This window comes from Xenopus tropicalis, chromosome 5, assembly GCF_000004195.4.
Source record: "Xenopus tropicalis strain Nigerian chromosome 5, UCB_Xtro_10.0, whole genome shotgun sequence".
NCBI lineage: Eukaryota > Metazoa > Chordata > Amphibia > Anura > Pipidae > Xenopus > Xenopus tropicalis.
The window spans coordinates 90078616-90099523 of NC_030681.2; the positions used below are offsets into that span (position 1 = coordinate 90078616).

At 35.4% G+C, this 20908-nt stretch overlaps 1 protein-coding gene across 1 annotated transcript in view; it reads right to left on the reverse strand.

The window, feature by feature from the left end:
• Positions 1-263: 263 nt before the first annotated feature.
• mei4 (meiosis-specific 4 homolog (S. cerevisiae)) overlaps positions 264-20908 on the reverse strand; it is a 43702-nt gene continuing 23057 nt past the window's right edge. The window contains exons 4-5 of the mRNA XM_031902942.1: positions 19201-19332; positions 264-1079 (exon numbers count right to left, since the gene is read on the reverse strand). Coding sequence (XP_031758802.1) covers positions 825-1079; positions 19201-19332 — 387 coding nt within the window. The 3' untranslated portion in view covers positions 264-824. The remainder of the gene's footprint in view (positions 1080-19200; positions 19333-20908) is intronic.

The window sequence follows — 20908 nt, forward strand, 5'->3', positions numbered from 1 at the left end:
GTAGACATCAAAAGGACTTCAGAAATCATTTGCATTGCTAAATGTCCCACTGAGTGGTAGACATGAGAATAGCACCCAAGCAGGAGAAACCTTGTTTCTCCCTCTGTTGCTCAGAATCAGGCACAATGCACTGAGATGGCTACACACCAATATTACAGCTAAACAAATACATTTGTTGGTTCAAGAATAAAATGTTAAATACTAGATTGAATTTTTGTAATTTAGAAATAAAAACTACACTCAAAATCAAAATCATAACGGAATCCCTTTAACAATCACACATTTATTTACACAATTATATTTTTAAACAGATATCACTATTACTACAGATAGACAAAAAACATTTTTCAAAATACACTTAATTGTGTCCTCAGTGGGAAATTATCTATGTGTGTTAAAATCCACCAATACCTTAAAACTACCTATTTGGAATTTCTGCTACAAGTTACTTTTTAAATTATTTGTCCACAGTAGAACCTAGTAAAACTTAGTGCATATTGAAACTAGTGAAACTATGTCGATAGTACTCTCAGTTGTTGGCAGGGAAGGCGTTAAAGGCACATATCAATACTGTTATTTACTTTCGGAGCAACAAGAAAATACTGATAGTTACATTTTAAAAATAAATGTAAAAACTTTTTATGTGCATATAAAACATTGCTCCCTATACTCCTATTTTTCTTACTGATTTTCATTTCTGTTTGCTACACATAAATTATTTCTATTACTAATATCTAAAAATAAAAGCTGAAATTGGAAAACATAAGAGATAAATATTAAAAGGGACAAATATATACATTCCTAATCTCTTTCAGTTCAGCAATTTAAAGAGATTTAATATTTTCCAAGTATGAACACAATGTTCCCAGTCTCCACAGATACAAGGAAAATAAAGGAAAGTCATCAGAAATACTGAGAATAGTTTGGTCAAGATTGTACAGAAACTGCTTTGTCTCATTGTTATAGAGCTCACACTCTGATGTGCCTGGGTTCTCCTTTTCATACTGTAGAAGTGCTTCCACTGCTGAGAGTATTGAAAACATGTTCTCGTACTCTGAAATGTCATATTTGCTCTGGTTCTACAGGAACAGAGATAATACAAATAAAGAAAACGTTATCAATATTTGTTGCAAACAAATACTATGCAACTACTATGCTTAAGAACGTTCTGTGCACACATTAAACTTCAAATATATTATTTATGCTTTATTTATAATTATGCTTACTTATAGCAGGACAAAGATTTTAGCTTTGAAACTTACAGCTATATATAAAAAAAACAAAAGAAAAAGTTTCCTCTCAGACTTACAGCTATATATAAAAAACAAAACAAAAACTTTTTTAAAAATGTTCATGTAAAATAAAACCAAACTTATCACATTTTGACATTATAATACATGTATGGGATGCATTATACGGAAACCTGTTATCTAGAAAGCTCCGAATTATGGGAAAGCCATCTCCCATAGATAAAATTTTAATCAAATAATTCAAATTTTAAAAGATTAACTAATTTTCTTTGTACAGGTATGGGATCTGTTATCAGGAAACCTGTTATCCAGAAATTTACGAATTATTCCGAAGGCCATCTCCCATTGACTGCATTATGAGCAAATAATTCTAATTTTTTTAAAATGATTTCCTTTTTCTCTGTAATAATAAAACAGTTACTTGTACTTAATTCCAACTAAGATAAAATGAATCCTTATTGGGAGCAAAACAAGCCTATTGGGTTTATTTCATGTTTAAATAATCTTTTAGTAGACTTAAGGTATGGAGATCCAAATTACAAAAAGGCTTTGAATCCAGAAAACCCTATGTCCTAAGCATTCTGGATCAAAGGTGATCCCATACCTGCACTAACAAAATTGAATAATTAGTTTACTATATTATCTAACTAATTTCATAAGATGTTTCACTATATTAAAAATTGGAAGTCACCAGAAAAATTAGAGTGAGCAATAGTATCCTCCTGGTAAATCCCCTCACTCATTTACATCTTTTGCTTTATGTGACACTCCCTAGGTTCTACTTTTCCAGGCTTGATGGATGTCACTGATTTCCAACACATTTTTGTCTCAGATTGTCAGCCAGAGAAGAAATGTAATGCTTGTGGTATTTGCTGAGTGAGGAGGGTACATGACGCACCTCTTTATACGGTTTATATAATTAACTTGCTTTTATAGTATTAAATAAGAAAATAAGAATTTGAATAGAATAGAATTATTATGGCCAAACGGGTGATAGAACTCATATGAAAGGAATGCGACTAAGCCATGATAATATGGAAGCCTGATAACATTTGCCTCATAAATTAACAAATATTTAAAACAACAATTATTAACATTCATTTTTAAAGCGCCAACATATTCTGCATCGCTGTACAATAAGTGGGTTTCATACATTGGACATACAGAGTAACATATAAAGCAATCAATAACCGATACAAGAGGTGAAGAGGGCCCTGCCCAAAAGAGCTTACAATCTGCAATGCAACAAGAAAACACTAGAAGCCATATTTGTAAAGGTAAAGTGTAAAATATTTGACACCTAAAAAGCTGTTAAAACGTAACATAACATAGTTTAATCTAGTTCATTTTACGCCAGATGAACACAAATATATTACCCTATTGTTTAACACTTCCTCATACCTGGTATAATCCATTGAACACAACATTAGAAATATGCCACTAGGTCATTTAGCATGCTATTGCACAAAAACACTATTTTTGTCAAACCATATGCAGACCTTTCTAAATATGAAGTTATACATAATAAAATATAGATTTTAAATATAAGAACTTAAAATCTGTTTGATAATGAGAAATTACAAATGTAAGAATTGTGCAAATAAATATCACAGGTTTTAGGTAAACTTTCCCCTGCACTCAAAGCAAAGAATAACAATGCAATATTCTGTATTTTATACACTATATACAGTAGGTAACATGTATTATTTCAATAGCAGCATTGGCTACACTTTACACAGGTTTACTATGGTAAAGGTCCAATGAAGTGCCAACCACAAATGCAGCATGAAGCTGGAAGTAGGTCTTAATTTTATATGCAGACAAAAAACAGATCATTATTAAAAGTGCATTATTAAGCACCATGTTCTACCTTAAACTAGAGAAGTTTTTTTCATAACAGCATTTATAAAATATTCAAAGGTCATAGGAATATTAAGCATTATTTTGAAAAGATTTCCAGAAGCCGCTTGGGTAATATCTCAATGCAGAAAGAAAAACTGAAAATATCATAAAATTACATAGATTGCTCAAATTGTCAGCAGTTTTATTCACTAACCAAATGCTATGTAGAGCAATTTCCAATATACTATCGTTAGCATAGAATTTCAAGTACAGTTCGTTATACAGATATTAACAACACAAAGCTAAAGGCCAGTTTACTGAACTCCAAGGTCTGTTTTGGCCCAATCCAATGAATTCATAATTCTATGATAAAATTCTAGCACTCAGAAAAGAGCTGTCAAAATAGTTTCACCTCGTAGATGACATTTGTCAGCCAGTATCTCCAAGTTGTCCAACGTTGAGTTTCAAAAACTCTCATGCTCAGATCCAACAGAGAGTTTTAACAAAGCTCGCATTAGTTTACAAAATATACCAGGCAATGTTCCCCTGACCAGTTCAATGACAAGTACAGGATTAGCAGTAAAAGAACTCTGTTACTTTGACATACATTTTGACATACATTTAACTTTAGGGCAAGCCACATTTTCTCAAAATTTGTTTGTACATTGTAGTCTAATGAAGGGGAATCTTTCATGTACATAATGTGTATGGCTATTAATGCTAGTATATGGCATCAAGGATCTAGGAGATGCATCATAGAATATAATCAATTATTTACTTCTGTGCCTAATCATTCCATATTATCAGCATATACGATAATAGTATATAGAATGAAATATACACTGCAGTGAACTCTAGAACTCATGGAACAACCAGCAGGAGTCATAAGTGAAACTTGATATTAGCACATTATTTGTACTGCATATATCCTCTCTGTTTGCTAGCACCATCACATATTCCGAAAACAAATTGCAGCCTTTACCTGGCGGCCATTTTCCCTTTGACACATCATCAGTTACATTTAAATCTGCAAATAGCACATATGCACAAAGACCCTTATTTAGATTTAATCAAGAATGCGTTCACACAGGCAGAAGTTCTGCTTTGATTGAGCACTGTAATGGTTAAGCTGAGCTCAGGAGAGGAGGTTAGGAGAAAAAAATAAAGACTGCTAGAGCAGAGTTTTTATGGGAACCAGCAAAACCACGTCTTCATTGGCTGCTAGACTAGAGGGCATGTTTAGTTATCTGAGCTGAGAAGAACTGAGTATGCCCAGTAGCAAACAGCCAGAGTAAATTCCTGAGGAAGGGGGCCGATTGGGTTGGAGGAGGAGAAGGAAATCTAAGTGATTAATGGGGGTGCTGCAGCAATACTATTAACCTTTGAACAACCAGAGTGGCAGGTATTAAAAGATTTCAAAGAGGCTGTTCACTGATTTTATACAACCTTACACATTGCATGTATTTATATAGTTTAATAAAAACAATTAATCAGTCTACTTTGCCTTATCTAAACATTTGTATCTCTTTTACTCTCAAGGTAAGCTAGTCCCATTCACCAACATTTTACTAAATGTTTATGAGTTTGAGTTTTACTGTAAGTAAATACTTTTGATGACTAACTTTTGGTGACTGCAAAAATGGTGTTCTACTTTCTTATGAAGAAGAGTCGGTGATCTGCATGAGGGTACAGTATGCTCAGCAGCTGTTTGTACAGCAGAATTATTAAAAGGAGTTGCGGTCATTCACATTTATTTTATTTGACAAACTTAATGCTTATAGCTATGACAATGCAAATGTGTATAACGCATACTGTTTTTGGGGTGTTTTAAGGTCTGTTACCTATTGAGGCTACAGGTTCTTTACCTGGGGGTGGGGTGCATTACTATTAACACGATAGATAGATTCTTGTGTTAAAGAATTTCCATGATCATATTTATTTGTTTTTTGTTTTCAATTTCCTGCTCCTGTGCATTATTGTAAATATAATTTGTTCTATTCTGAATATCTGAACTATATCTGACACAGGGCTGTATTTTCTATATAGGCACCCAAGGGCCCAGGCTTACATATAAATTTACATATAAAAAAAGGCATAAAAATGAAAAAATTCCTCCAGCCCACCATTAGACACTTATGACTAGACACTGCAGTGGTGCAAAACAATCATACTAAGGAAAATTCAAAATTGTACAAGTTGTTTTCCACTCTGAGAAGAGTGAAGAACAAAAAAGTGGAGAAATCATTTTTATGGGTTTCCCTGAATGTGGCATTTGAGTTTGGCATTGCTACTATAGAAGATCAGTGTGCAAATGTGCAAAAATATCAATACAAAAAGGGGTAAAATGAATCAATCAATGCTGACAAAAACAAACACAAGAACATCATGCATAGGTCACTATCATGTGAATTCTCCTGCTTTTTCTAAGTAAATGTTAGTGTGCGAGGACTCATGGCTATGAGCTAATTTTATCATAAGCGAGTTATCACATGTTTTAGCAGTGGGTGTTGGATTTATTTACCAGTACTGATTTCTGATTCAGCTCTGCAGGTATTTTGAAGGTATAGAATAGACTAGAATAGAATAGCAGAAAATTATAGAGTAATATAGAATATAATTCTAGCTTTCATGATCAATAAAGGGTATTCTAAGGTAGGGAATGTTATAATTATTATCAGTTATCCACAGAGTGTTGATATTTCACACATAAATTTACAGAAGGGATGTTAAATCAATCTGTAAGCTGTTAGCAGCAAGCCACTTCAACCTTATGTCTTGATTTGGATATTTTTGTTCTACTGGTTGTTGCAATTTTTTTTTTTTTGTATGGTTTGTATTCACACCCAATCCCCTGTACAGCATAGTGGAATATGTTGGTGCTTAAATGAATAATATTACAAATAATAATAGATGATCAATCACTGTCCCTGTTGCTTCAGAAACACTACTATCATTTATATAAATGAGTTCCATTGTAGCCATGGGGGCAGCCATGTAAGGTGTGAAAAAAGGAGAAAAGGCACAGGTTACATAGCAGATAACAGATAAAACACTATTGTATTCTACAGAGCTTATCTGCTGTGTAACTTGTGCCTTTTCTCCATTTTTCCAGCTTGAATGCTTCCCCCATGGCTAAAATGGAACTCATTTATATAAACTATAGTAGACTTTCTAAAGCAAACACACCAGTTTTACCAGTGCAGGGCAACAGTACATTATATTTTAATTACTTTGATACACTTTTGTTTTTTTTTGTTTGTTACTGTCCCTTTAAGGGAGGGCATTGGCAAATGAAACATTAAAAAGGCAGTTAGTTAGAGTTAGAATTTAAGAAGATATAAAAGTTCTTTAGAATGGTGACAGTGATTCATTAAAAAAACAATAATAAAGGAATACATAGTAGAGGCTAATAGAGAAAGTGCTGGAAAGTACATATAAGTTTTACACTGGTAATCTTGCTCACTTCTCACCCACTGTAAAATCACACATGCCCTGCTTGCTTCTGCCTCTGCATACTCCGGGATGTTTTAGCTTATGTTTAAGTAGCTAAGTAGCGCAATCTCTTCCCTTACATGTTGCACCCATAAGTAAATAGCAGGGTAAAGATTCACTTGAGAGCACAGGGAAGGAGCCAGGGAGGGGGCATAGCAGTTTAAAATGAACTGTGCCTCTTCTAATAATATCTTTGTGGATCATTCCTCTTCTGCCAACCTGTAGTTGCCACCATGATTGTGAGCAAGATACATAGACAATACTGACATAGAAACACACGCATAGAAAACCAAATAAAAAAATAGGTACAAAAGGGGGGTAATGAAGATAAGACAAAGAGCCAACAGAAGTCACAAGTAAGTTTTCTTCTGTAATGTTAAACAGGCTGTGATATTTGCTAAATGTCACCTCAGGTTCACAAGTCTACCTTTATAACTATAAAAAAAGCAAAGTCAGAATCCTGAAATACCTAGCTACACAATATTCAATATGTAGTAATATCTTTGTCTTTATTCTCAGAGTTAGCTGTTTATAATAAATATTGTTTTAATACAGTGATGGTTGTGTGTTCATGTTCCCTATATTCCATTTCTTTGGAATATAGGGAGAACATATCAGCACTTACAGTTTTCATTTGATTTCTTTAACTGCATCTTTGGCTTTATAGCATAAAACAATTGTGCATCCTCTTCAACACACTAAACTAAAACTAGCAGCCACATCAGTCCACTGAGAGGAAACAGATACATTTCATTTCAGTGACAGAATAATCCATTATTCATTGTGCACCCCAGTAGAATTCTAGATTTAACCCAAAGGAACTGAGTAAAACCTAAAAATGAAATGGTCAAAATACAGTATATTCTTGCTAAGACATATTTGCTTATGTTATATATTAGCAGCAGTTTTATGGAGTAGTTATATTGGATACATTTACATAAAGCTGCCAAAGGCACTACACTACAGCGGATAGTGTAAAGATGGAATAAAACATTTTTAAACTATTTTAGATTATGATTGCAAACACACAAACTGTAGTTTTTAGGTTTTTATTGACAGCTACAGATGTAGTTTTTATAATTTTTTGAATATTCATAAATAAATGATCCATTTTAAGTAGGTAATTGCTACGATGAGCTTGTTTCCTTCTGTAACACAAAGGGGAATGCTTATCTTTGGGAATTCCTTTCTGCTTGCCATTGGGACACAAGGAACCTTTACCAACACTATTATTGCATCCTACTCCTTAGCTTAACTGGAATGCAACTTGTATGCTCAAATAGTTTACTAATTACAAGTTAACACTTAGGGGCTGATTTACTAATCCACAAATCCGAATCCGAATGGGAAAAATTTGCATTGGAAAACTTTTGCGACTTTTTCGTATTTTTTGCGACTTTTTCGTAGCTGTTACGACTTTCGTGAATTGTCGCGACTATTTCATAGCCATTACGACTTTCGCGAATTGTCGCGACTTTTTCGGATTGAGCGCTCGAAAAAGCCGCAAAATACCAATCATTATGAAAAAAACGCATTCGGACCCTTTTCGGACGTTCGTGGATTAGTAAATGTGCCCCTAAGAATAAATGCAATCAGTTTAAAAAAAACAACCCATCTGCTATTTCACTGTTGGAGGTCACTAGTGATGAACAAAACTGGGCCGCTGAAAATATCTTAAAAATGTGCAAATCACCAACATTTTAAGAAAGTTTGCAACATGCATTGGAGTGAATGTGTAGGCAAATAGCCTAAGCAATAGCAAACATAGAGCCCAGACAGCTCGTTAGACAGACAAGAGAAGACATGGGAGGCTCAGAAGGCAAGGGGCACATAATGATGGGGGTTTTTCTGCATATTTTTCTAGTGCAAAAACCCACATTTTCCCCAAAACACAGAGCTATATACTAAATTCTGCACTTCTTCTGTGAATTTTTCCCACCTGAATTTTCTCTCCAGCGAAAAATTTTGAAATTCAATGTGGTGCCTAGTATTACTGCTTTTTATTGATTTTTTTTTTTCCTTTACCATTTTAATAAGAGGATGTTTCAACCTTGGCATTGCCGAGGCTTACCAATAGAGCATCTGCACTGCATTTTATAAAATAAATAAATAAATAGCATATGTATCTATTGCATAAAAGGAAAACCATGCTGTTGGTGTCATTGAAACTTAATGAATCTTTATCCTACAAACTTATAGAACAGAAGAAAAACACATATTTTCAGATAAACAGACAATCTAGCTAAATTTAAATTTGCTTACAGTAACAGGTGGCTAATGCTAAATGCAAATTCATTTTATTTTTAACATAGCATTTGTCACTGGCTGATTGAATTAAAGTAATGTTCACATCCACCAAAGTGTCACAGCAGAATTTGTATATTTCTAAAATGAATTCTCAAAAAAAGTTTTGTTTTCATTATATTTACAGTACCAGCAAACCAGTCATTTAGGCGCTTACTCATGATTCATCTTAATAAACTGCTTGGACGCTTTGGTACTATGAGTCAAAACTTGTGCAGGGAGAAGCTTTTGACAAAAGCATGAATGCAGCCATTATTGTGCAACTGCAACTTCATAAATAAGCACTTTTATGTGAGGGGAGGTAAGGAAGCATTGGTTATAGGCTCTAAGTATTTATTCTCTATGTCTTCCTGGCTTATCTGTGATCTGTTACATAACCACTGTATAAGGTTATTTACTAATATATACAATATATAAAGCACAAGTTTTAAGAGGTCATGTATCACAAATGATTTCACTAAGCACCAATAACTCACTCTAGGAGTGAGAGGGTTAATTAGTAAAGCAGCCATAAACTCCAATGAAGAGACTAGAAGGATTAGTACCCCCTGGTGTCACCTGCCACCATAGGGACTCAATTGGTTATGTTTAGGAATAGGAGATTACTGGAGTAATGCACCACTTTGAGCATTTGCTAGGATCCGGAGACTAATTAACATATAAATGAGTACTAGAATAGACCATCTGCAAAATAGTGTTGCAGAAGAAAATAAGAATGGACTAAAATGAGAAGGTGAACAAACACCAGGTTGCTAAATATTATTATTGATAAACAGGCAATCATAAAGAATGGGAGATTACTACAGTGATTTAAAAGCAACTATTAATACTTTCAATAGATTGAGTACATTTGCAATGTACAAAAATAGCTAATAATTAATAACAATTTCACTACAGATCATGACTTTAGGCTAAATGTTATTTGTAACTAGACACAAACAACTGTATTGTAAAGCAAAGTAAAGTAGCTATATTTTACCAAAATCATGCCTCTGCCTCAATGGTAAGAGCTGTCATTTTGTAAACAAACATTAACCAAGACATATACTTGTCTTTTCACTGAATTATAAGTGCCAATGGGCAGACAATGGAAATGCAGTGATGACACATGGGCTTCTCCTATGACCTATATATCATCACAGAACGTAAGGAAGTCCAGTTGTACACTCTGTGCAACTATGCATGCTCCAAGCCAAAGGCATTAGATGAGGGGAAAAAAAATCAAAGAGGAGTCTGACTCAGTCTAGTGGAAACAAATGTATAGATTTTATTTCATTTTTATTCTTTTGTGGATTGTTAAAAACAAATAAAGTAAACAACTCATTTTAATTGACCTTTGTATTGGGCATCATTTTAAGCATTTAACTTATTTAGGTTAGTATAAAAATAAGAAAAACAACCAGACAAACACAAAAACAATCCACACAAACAATCCAAACATTTCTTTATAATGACTCTGTAAAACCATGCAACAGCACACAGGCTGAACAAATCAAAAGGACAGATGGAATAGTGATCCTCTACTGCCTGGTTTATTATGCAGAAACTACTTCTACAGAATTTTCATAAATTAATGTGAAATACTATTCATGAACATATTAATAAGGCACCCACTGTGGGAGTATAAAATCAGCAGCACTATTAAACCATTCTGATGGCAAATTCTCAATAACTTCCTATTATCTCATTAAAAATTGTTTGTTACATAAAATCAATTTCCTTCAGGGGTATACCACAGCAAAACCACAGAAAACAATGCTTGGAAACAACCAGGTTCACATTATAATTTGCAACGTTGTTCTATTAAATGATCATGGAACATTTGACTTTCAATGTCATGTAAAAGTCATATTATTAATTATAAATGTTGTTGCACATGTACACTTTTGCAAACATATACAATAGCCTGAGTGCCTGGGCATAAGTAAATAGACAAGTAAAAGCTGTGGCCCTCAGGATTTGTTTAACATGCAAAAATAGGAGATTTTATTCAATCAGTCAGAAACTATAGGAATATGTTAAAAATATTCTACGTATATCTAAAATCTATCAGAAACAAGATGCTCAATTATTTACAACAATGTTGTTTTTTTTGAGTTTTAACTTTTTTATTGATCATGACATGTTACATGACATTGTAATCAATGATTCGCAGAGTTGTTTATAGTTAAAGTATGCAATCGTCAACCAAATATAATTCATTGTGTGTGGGAGGTTGTGCAAGTCAGGGTCTTGCTTTCTCAGAGTCCCGACCTGCTGGGAGGTGAAAAGTAAAAGTCAAAAGATGTATACATGGGGGGGAAAAAGGATGGTATTATAACTACTCAAACTAAATCCAAACAAAACTGGGTGGGGTGCCTCTGTTAAGTTCTCTCCGGGATCCGGGTTTTACTTGTGAGTTTGCATGGAGTCCTTCCCTCCATTTCCCTTTTTTTCCCTCTCCCCCCCCCCTGCTCCTTGTCCAGGTGTCCTTTTATATTATGTCTTATATGACTTATATGAGGGGAATGCATGGTTTAAATAGGGGGGGGGTACCGATATTGGCAGCTACAATCGGCCCATGTATGGCCACCTTTAGACATTACATAAGTATATATCTGAAAAGGAAGCTTATCTGTAGCACCTCCTGAGGCACAAAGCATGATGAGGGACTTACATATTCACGGCTTTGAATCTACACTTAGGGGCACATTTACTAAAACTCTAACATGTCTTATTTTTGAATTTTTAATAAATTCGAATAAACACATTTCCACTAATATCTGACACTTACTTAAGTCTGAATGGAAAAAGTCAGTGTGGGAAAAAGTTGCAGAAAAGTCGTAAAACTCGCACAAAAACCAGTGTCAAAAATCTGAAAGCTCTAAAGTTTCCTAAAAAATAAACTAAAAGAATGCAAGGGAATGAAAGAATAGCAGCAGATAGAATGTTATTGTTGCTGAAACTTTGTAAAAAATGTATGAAAGTCTGTCTGAAAACAAAAAAAATAGTTTTAGTCCACTGAGGTACATGCTACTTTCCATAAATAGTTTATTTGTACTATGAATCTCTGTCTCACAAATTATGCTATGCATATCACATTCTCAATGTTTGGGGGGGTACTAGCATTTTGGGATTTGTATAACTTAATGCAAGCAGGGCTGGGCTCGGGAATGCACGGCCTGTGTGACTTTACAGGTGGCCATATGGAAGAGGGCTCCAAGCTGTGTAATAAGATACTTTGGCTTGTGTTTAAAGTTTGCAAAAGATACTGCAAAAGGTGCTTTTTACTTTAGACTTTTTTCTTGTAAAATTGTAGAAGTGTGTTCAGTGCACTATTGTGGACAACGTGCTATTTAGCATTTATGCAAGGATTATTGCAGACTCCCTTCTAATATCCAGGACATAATGCAAAAAGTCTGTAAACTGAATTAATTATGACTTATAAAGTACATGCATTTGTTGCCAGATGGAAAGTACAGGACCTTCTGGTATCAGACTGTAAGGTGGAGTAGAAGCTTTGTCTCTTAATGGAAAGAGTTCAATAGGTGTTTTTCATTAGTAATATGATATTTACTTTTAAGACTCTGGTATGCTTCAAGAAGCTTCAAGAGACTTAGGTGGAAAACAAACAAACAAAATAAAAGAAAAAAGCCAAAGACCTAGAAATAGACAAGCATTCAGACCTATCATTTGGGCTTTATTGCATATGGTACATAATCACTGGCATATACAATATATCCTCCCAGCCAATAAGTGCTAACAATAACATAGATTTAGAGGAAAAAACCCATGGCAGGTTGAACCATAAATCAGTAAGTTGTCAAATCAGTAAGTTGACAATGCAGGACATTGATTACATTATAGCTCAAAATGGCCCTCGGGGGTTCTGTTCCAAATATGGCAGTTCACATATTCATAATGTAATAAACCAACATAGTCTGTGAAGGATCCAAAAAGTCATAAATCAAAATATTTTTACCTTTTACACTGGATGTAAATCTGAAAAGATTACTAACCTGGCAACCAGGGAGCGTTTTAAAGAATAACGAAAGCCAACTCTTAACCAATTTTTCTCTTGAATAGTGCACATATAGTAGTGTTCAATCACTCATTCAGCTCACCTACTAGTTTTGCCAGGTAGCTATCTATGTCCCAAACGCCACCGCCATCTTGCTAAACTCAGTGTTGCTTCCGTCTACTCATTAATCACTAATGTGCAACTCCCTTCCCCTGATTCCAGGTGTGCATCATTTTAAAGAACGGCGCTTCAGATTTCAAGCATCCACAGAGCAAGCACAGAGATATGAAAAAGCACCCAGCACGACTCTAGTCTGCCAGCAGCAGTGGACCAGAAGCATCAGAAATTTTAGTGACATCACTAGAATTCTTAACTTGGTTTCTGATGAGGGCGTGTTTTCTACTATAGGATACCAGGGACACTGGACTAACTCTGCCCGTAAGTGCTAACATAAGACACCTTTAGAATAGGAAGGATTCATTATTAACATTTCATTGTCCTTTAAACCTAAGCACAGAGGAAGACAATGCAAAGCCAAATAATAAAAAGACTTAAAAAAACAGTTCTGAATTGTCTAAGAACATAACTATTTAATACTAAAAGTTCATTTTTATGACCTTCAAAGGGACTGTAAATGCAAAAAATTATATTGCATATATTGATTGTAAACCTAAAAAGAAGCATATTTGCAACGTACTTCAATTTGAAATGTTGCACCATTTTCTTAAAATAACCAATTGCCAGCTGCTAACAGGGCTGATCTGCATTCCGAAGGGCAGGGAAGTAGAGCAGGGTTTTTTTTCAACAATAAATAAACAAATGAAACAACCCACTCTGCTTCCCTGTGCTTCGGAATGCAGAGCAGCGCTGATAGTTTTCTTTCTAGTCAGGCCCGGATTTGTGGAGAGGCCACAAAGGCCCGGGCCTAGGGCGGCAGAAATCTGGGGGCGGCATGCCGCCCTACCGCACAATAATCTTGAAATGTGTGCTCCCATACGGAGCAATGGGGACTTCTCCCCATTGCTCCGTACGCAAGTTGGCCCACAGCACATGCCCGCTTGCACCCCCCCCATTCGCGCATGCGCAGCACCGCTGGTCACGCATGCATGCCTTGGGGCGGGCGGTTTTGAAATCCGGCCCTGTTTCTAGTCTTGCCGGCCGGCCGGGAATGGTTTACTGTATGCAGCTTCAGGAAGAAGAAGAGGCAGACAGTGAATTCAGCTGCACTGAATAGGCTATTTTACAGAAACTGTACAAAATTTCTAATTAAAGTACATGAAGCGCTTCTTTTTAGGTATACAATCAGTACATGCAATATTGTTTTACATCCTTTACATCCCCTTTAAAAAAGTAGGATTTAGTAGGGTTAGAAGGATCATGTTCATGCTTTGATTCTTTTCCTTTTAAAAATTAAAGAAACACTGGGATTTCTGGTTTCATGATGTATAGATTAAGTGGATATGCAAAATAATGCAAATGTCCTTAGGATCCCTTTTTATCTACTCTTAAAGTGTCCCTTTAGGGCCCTTCCCACTTTTTTTCCAAGCTTTGCAATGGTCTCTTGAGATGTAAAATGTAATACATCTCTCTTGAGATAAAAATTTAATTCAGCAAAGCACTTGAGTGAATAAGGAAGAGCATCATAACGTTTTATTTACTCTTCAGTCTATTGCGTTGTCATCTAATTACATTTTATTAAATGTCTATCTTAACATGAAGCCATGTGCATTAAGTAACCAATTCAGTGTTAGAATGGTTCTTTGAATCATTAGCACTGACTCTGACAAGAAGAATTCTGTTCTAGAAAACATTATTTGGAAAAAATACTAATATATTATTAGACACAAACAGCTATAAATATTTTCTTGATCGGTGTTTGTGTGCTGAAGTTGATTGCTTTGTGATTTATTATGATATAATTCTTACTTCTGCTAATGTATTTCTTCATGCTGAACATTGCTTCGATTAGCCTTCAGCAGTTTTTATTTTGGGATAGGTAATCCTTATATTTTATTTTACCCTCATGCATCCAGTGCCTTTTACATAAAAAATTTCAGTATTAAATGTGCTTTGTCCAACCTACAGTACTACTTTGTAATAAATTATTTTGTATAAATATAGAAAGGAAAAAGGTTTATTTATAACCCTGCATACCTTAATGCTTAGGTTAGGTAGCATTCCATGGGTAAAATACATCAAAATTCAAGTATACAATAGATAAAAATGAAAAAGATATGAACAGCACAATTCAGTAATCAAAGTACCTATTTATAGCATATTTAGGCTTTGTTAAGCATCAGGCTTTGTTTAGCATTCATGGCCTACAGCTTAGCTTCATTGCCTGGTCAGACTCGTGTCTGGCAAACAGAGCATATTCCATGGTAACAGAGAGATAAGTCTTCTTTTGGTCCTGTTAAATGGTCTGTTAAGGAAAACAATCACAAACACTGGACCATACTAAAACCATCTGTGGTATGTGGCTCAAACCCATCTTCTAGTAAACTATGGCTTCCAAATCTTAAAGGGGTACTTGCAGTCTCCTCTTAAGTCAATGCCATAAATAGGAACACAGTGATGTTCCTTTCAGGTGAATATATATATTTTTTTTTTCAACTATTCTACATTAGAGTCTGTAATTAGTGTTAGGGTTTTACCAATTATTAGGACCCTGGGCTCTCTTGTTGGTACACTGTCATGTGATACTGATCCGGGAACTTTCACAGAGAGACACAGACAAGTAGTGAATCTCCTAACAAATCCAGTTTATTGATGGTTTTGCCACAGATTATAGACATGTAGATAAAGATATTCCATTATGCTTACGTAACATAGGTGAGCACATATGCCTTGCAGTTATTAGCAGAAAACAGGAATTCATTTAGAGTAACTGCTGAAGCTTATTTTGGTTTGTTAGCCTTGAACATTTGCTGAGATCATCAAGGACAAACACAACTTGGACAGAGACAGGATGGTCAAGGTAATCATAACAACTGAAGTAGCACATACACAGACCTTCTTAGAATTGTGCATACATATGTTAACCCTTCAATTAGGGTTTCCACCTGTCTGGGCTTGAACCAGACAGCCAAGTCAAAATAGGGCCTGGCAGTTTAAGTTGTCAGAGGCTCAAACAACTCACAGCCAATGGAATCTTACAACCCCCTTAGCATGTGCCAGAATATAGAGATGGCCAATTTGGGCCTTCAGACAGCCTAGTTTTCACAAGTTGGAAAACTGGGCATTACTAAATGATATAGCAGTCAGCCAATCACCGTTGATGTCATCACCCACACCCTACATGCCATCAACCCACAGTCAAAACATCATCTCCCCACGCACTTGCATCAACCAACCTGCCCCTGATGTCAATTTCCATGGACCCTGCCTGGACTAAATAAGGCCTTGACTAAGATTCAAAATTGGCCCTAGCATTTCAAGTACAGAGAGACCCAAAAAACTCCCACCAACCTGAAAATTGTGACTGTATATGGTATCTTAGTGCAGCTCCTCCATAGATTACCAGTCTGGGCCTGGTCCAAATGGTGGCAAACCTAGTCTGTATGAATCAGTATCTGATACAGATTCATATGATTTTTTACTGCTTAAGTCACTGTTATACTAGAAATGTAGTTTTGCATTATAAAAGCAAATGTAAGATATTAATAGAAACTTTACAGTATGCATTAATAACAAAATCGACTGATTTTAAATTTACTTTGTCAACGTAATTGCTATTAACAATTATACAGTATCCTTTTGCTCTTCTGACATGTACCATTAAAACAATGTAGCATTAGCCAACACAGGAGTCTTTTCCATCTACCTCAGTGGGAGACATAGATAAAATAAACATATTTATCATAGAAAGATATAAAATTGGGATGAATTCTTAATTTTCTGTATGTATGATACTGAAAAATAATTTCAATAAAAACAACACAATAATGCTGTTTGTAAATATATACCTCAACATTTAAAAAATGTGTTTTCCTTTAGTTTTATTTTTTTCCCATTCTTCTGTTGTTGCTTGCATGACTGATATACCACAAGAATTATGATTAATGTATCAATTAATTTGATTTGTGATTGTACCAGCCAAACTAAAAAAATAGTACAGGTATCGGACCCCTTATCTGGAAACCCGTTATCCAGAAAGCTCCGAATTACGGAATGCCCGTCTCCCATAGACTCCATTTTAATCAAATAATTCAGAATTTTAAAACTGATTTCCTTTTTCTATGTAGAAAGAAAACAGAACCTTGTAATTGATTCCAACTAAGATATAATTAATCCTTATTGGATGCAAAACAATCCTATTGGGTTTAATTAATGTTTTATTGATTTTTTAGTAGACTTAAGGTATTGAGATCCAAATTACGGAAAGACCCCTTATCCGGAATACCCTTGGTCCCGAGCATTCTGGATAATGGGTCCTATACCTGTATAAACAACTAGTTTTATATAGACTGTAAATCAAAATGTTCTAAATATTTCACTGCCATTACTACATTTTGTTTATATAAATGTATAATTTGTCCAGCTATGCCAGGAAAGATCAGAGTTTATATATTCTATATCTGAAGCATCTTTTTTGAGACTTCTCAGTGGAGTTCTGGTTAGTCTGACTTAACTCTTTAGTATCAGGAAGTATAATATGGCTTTATTTTCATTTTTTAATGTTGCCATGTTAAGTGCAAGAAATAAGAAAAACCATTGATATTTCCTAATGAAAACAATATTATTATTATTATTATTATTAACATTTATTTACGAAGAGCCAACATATTCCGCAGCACTGTACAATAAGTGGCTTTCGTACATTGGACATACAGAGTAACATATAAAGCAACCAATAACCGATACAAGAGGTGAAGAGGGCCCTGCCCAAAAGAGCTTACAATCTACAAGGAGAAAGGGTTGAGACATAAAGTGTGGGAATGGGCAAGATCAGAGTTTAGCAATGTGAGAGGTGTGGCACAGGCTGTTGCTTTTAGCAGCACACTGAGGTTATGTTAAACTAAATTAGGGCAAGCTTCTCTAAATAAATGTATTTTTAGAGATTGAAGGCAGAGAGATTGGGAGAAAGTCTGATTGTGGGAGCGAATTCCAGAGAAGGGGGGCAACCCTTGCAAAGTCTTAAATGCAAGTGTGTGATGAGATAGGTAATGAGATAGGTAATGAGAGAGGAGTTCAGGAGCAGGTCAGTAGAGGAGCGTAACAAGCAGGTTGGTTGGTATCAAGAGATAAGTTCAGAGAGTCATTAGTTTGAATTTTATCCTGGATGGTAGGGGAAGCCAGCATAGGGATGTGCAGAGTAGCAAGGCAGAGGAGGAGCTGTTGGAGAGGTGTATGAGCTTGACAGCAGTATTCATATTGGACTGAAGAGTGGACAGTCTCTGAAGGGGAAGCCTAATTAGCAGAGAGTTACAGTAGTCCAGGCGAGGTATGATAAGAGAGTGAATAAGAATTTCGGCAGCATCTTGGGTGATAAATGATCGTATTTTGGAAATATTTCTTAGGTGAAATTGACATGATTTGATAAGTGACTGCATTTGTGGAGGGAAGGACAGGGCAGAATCAAGGATAACCCCAAGGCATCGGGCCTGGGAAGATGGGGTGATAGCAGAATTGTTAACTGTAATTGACACATTCGGAGCAATGTGGGTGATGGTTGTGGGAAAGAGAACCAATTCAGCCTTAAAGAGGTTTAATTTAAGGTAACATTGGGACATCCAAGTAGAGATAGCGGACAGGCAGGAAGAGACACGAGTTAGAAGCTCTGGGAGGAGAGGAAAGATAGACCTGAGTATCATCAGCATAGAGGTGGTACTGAAAGCCAAAAGAATTGATTAGTTTGCCAAGTTAGGAGGCATAGAGAGAAAATAGAAAGGGGCCCAGGACAGAGCCTTGAGGAACCCAGACAGAAAGAGACAGGGGAGAAGATGATGCTCCACTGTAAAAGACACTGAAAGATCGATCTGAGAGATAAGATGAAAACCAGCATAAGACAGTGTCAGGAAGGCCAAGAGAGTAAAAAGTATGCTTCCATTTCAATGTTAAAATGTATACTGCCCCATTACACCCACCAAAATTGGACCATTTTACCAGCATTAAAATTTTATACAATAAATAATATTTTCATACAAGTACACAGTGTGGTGAAGGGATTTGTGTAATTTAATAACTGCTTTAGACTGTTTTAACTGTTTTAGAGAGCTGCATCTCCAGTCTTGCAACAAAAGACACAAAATCGACTAAACTGAATTGCACTAAATCTAATATTTAAAAAAAATCTTATTTCATGTACTGCACCTGGCAATGGAGAAGAAGGCCATCAGCATAGTGTTTCAATGTGCAAAGGAGAATATTTATTAAAGGTCCTCTTAATAGTTGGCATTCCCCCAGCAAAATAATGCAGTTGGTCATTAATTGCTGCACCTGAAACTATAAATAAAGTTATTTAGACAGTCTTCTTTTATACTTTTACACCTGCAAAATTAAGATTATTTATAAACTGAAATGATGGTGTCATTATTTATAATTAAGATAATGTAGAAAAAATGCACAGTACTTTACACTTTTACATCTTTTTCATGTAGCATTATTAACGCAAAATGGGTTGCTTGCCTATTCAACAAGAAAATACAGGTAAGTAACATTATTTTGGCTAAGGAATGGTTAAACCCAGGCTAGTAGTGATATGAGAGCATGTGTTACATGCAACTCTATTTCTTACGATGGATCTTCGCTTAGATGGAAGAAACCTAGACAGGAGCTGAGGGTGTAGTTAAACTACAACTCACTGTAGTGCAGTGCAGTAAATATGGACACCAGAGAAGTTCTTGTGGTAAACTATGGTACAAGTTTATTGTTCAAGACAACAGTTCAAGCAGGGGTATCAATACTCACACACAAGCAGAAGTAGATGGAACATAAGAGTGCACTCTTATTAAAAACTCTCTTTTAAAAAATCCAAAACGGTTAAGCCAATGTAAGGACGAATGTATATATTCATACTTGTTCTTATTCATATATTATGTAACAAAACACTGAGAAACATTTTATGCAAGGACCTGGCAGGGCAGTGTCAGACTGGGGTAACTTGGGTCCACCAGAATGTGTGACATCAGGGGCCCACAAACCCAGTTGTCCACCGGGATTTCTCCAGGTATCCAGACAGTTTGGGAATTGGCTGTAATCAAAAAGATCCAAGTGGCAGCGGGCTGCACTCTAGCAATGAACTATGTGAAAAAAGGCAAAGATCAAATACTCAAGCTAGCATGTCCTATAATTGCCTCTAGGGCCTCACTCATAACTGCCATGCTGCCATGTGAATTTAGACACAGATATGTATCCTATGGCTAGATACACCAAGAATACCATGACAAGCTGCACCAGAAAGTAGAACGCTCACCTATCACTCTATTATGATATGACCACCCTATAGTTTATATATCATAGCAGCTAACATGCAATACAATACAAACAACATTACAGAAAATCTAAGTGTAAAAATAGGACTCTCCTTTGACATATAATCCCTGGCTACCTAAGAGCTAGCAGTAGCTGTCCCACTGTCCCATGACCCCCACCACGACTGCTTCCTCTATTGTTACTCCACTGTGTAAAAAATGGTGATTTGCAACCAAATTTGTACGTTATCCTGCATTCATTATTAAGCCTTTTTAACTTTTAACATTATACTTTATACAATATTACATATTGTTTTCACACATTTCATTTAATTTTTCTTTAATTAAAATCATTTAAAAAAATATCATCTCTTTAGCTGCATTGCGTCACTATTAACTAAGCTTTTTATATTAGCAGTCTTGTATTGATAGGAGATACATTTCCCCTCAAGCTACCATTATCTGAATTTAATTCATTTACCATATTACAATTCACTCTCTTGGTTTGATTTTTATTACTGCAAGCTCAATTAATATAAAACCAATTATATAGTAATTGTTCTACAAGCAGATGGTTCAGCTGTGCTGCACTGAAAAATGAGTGACTA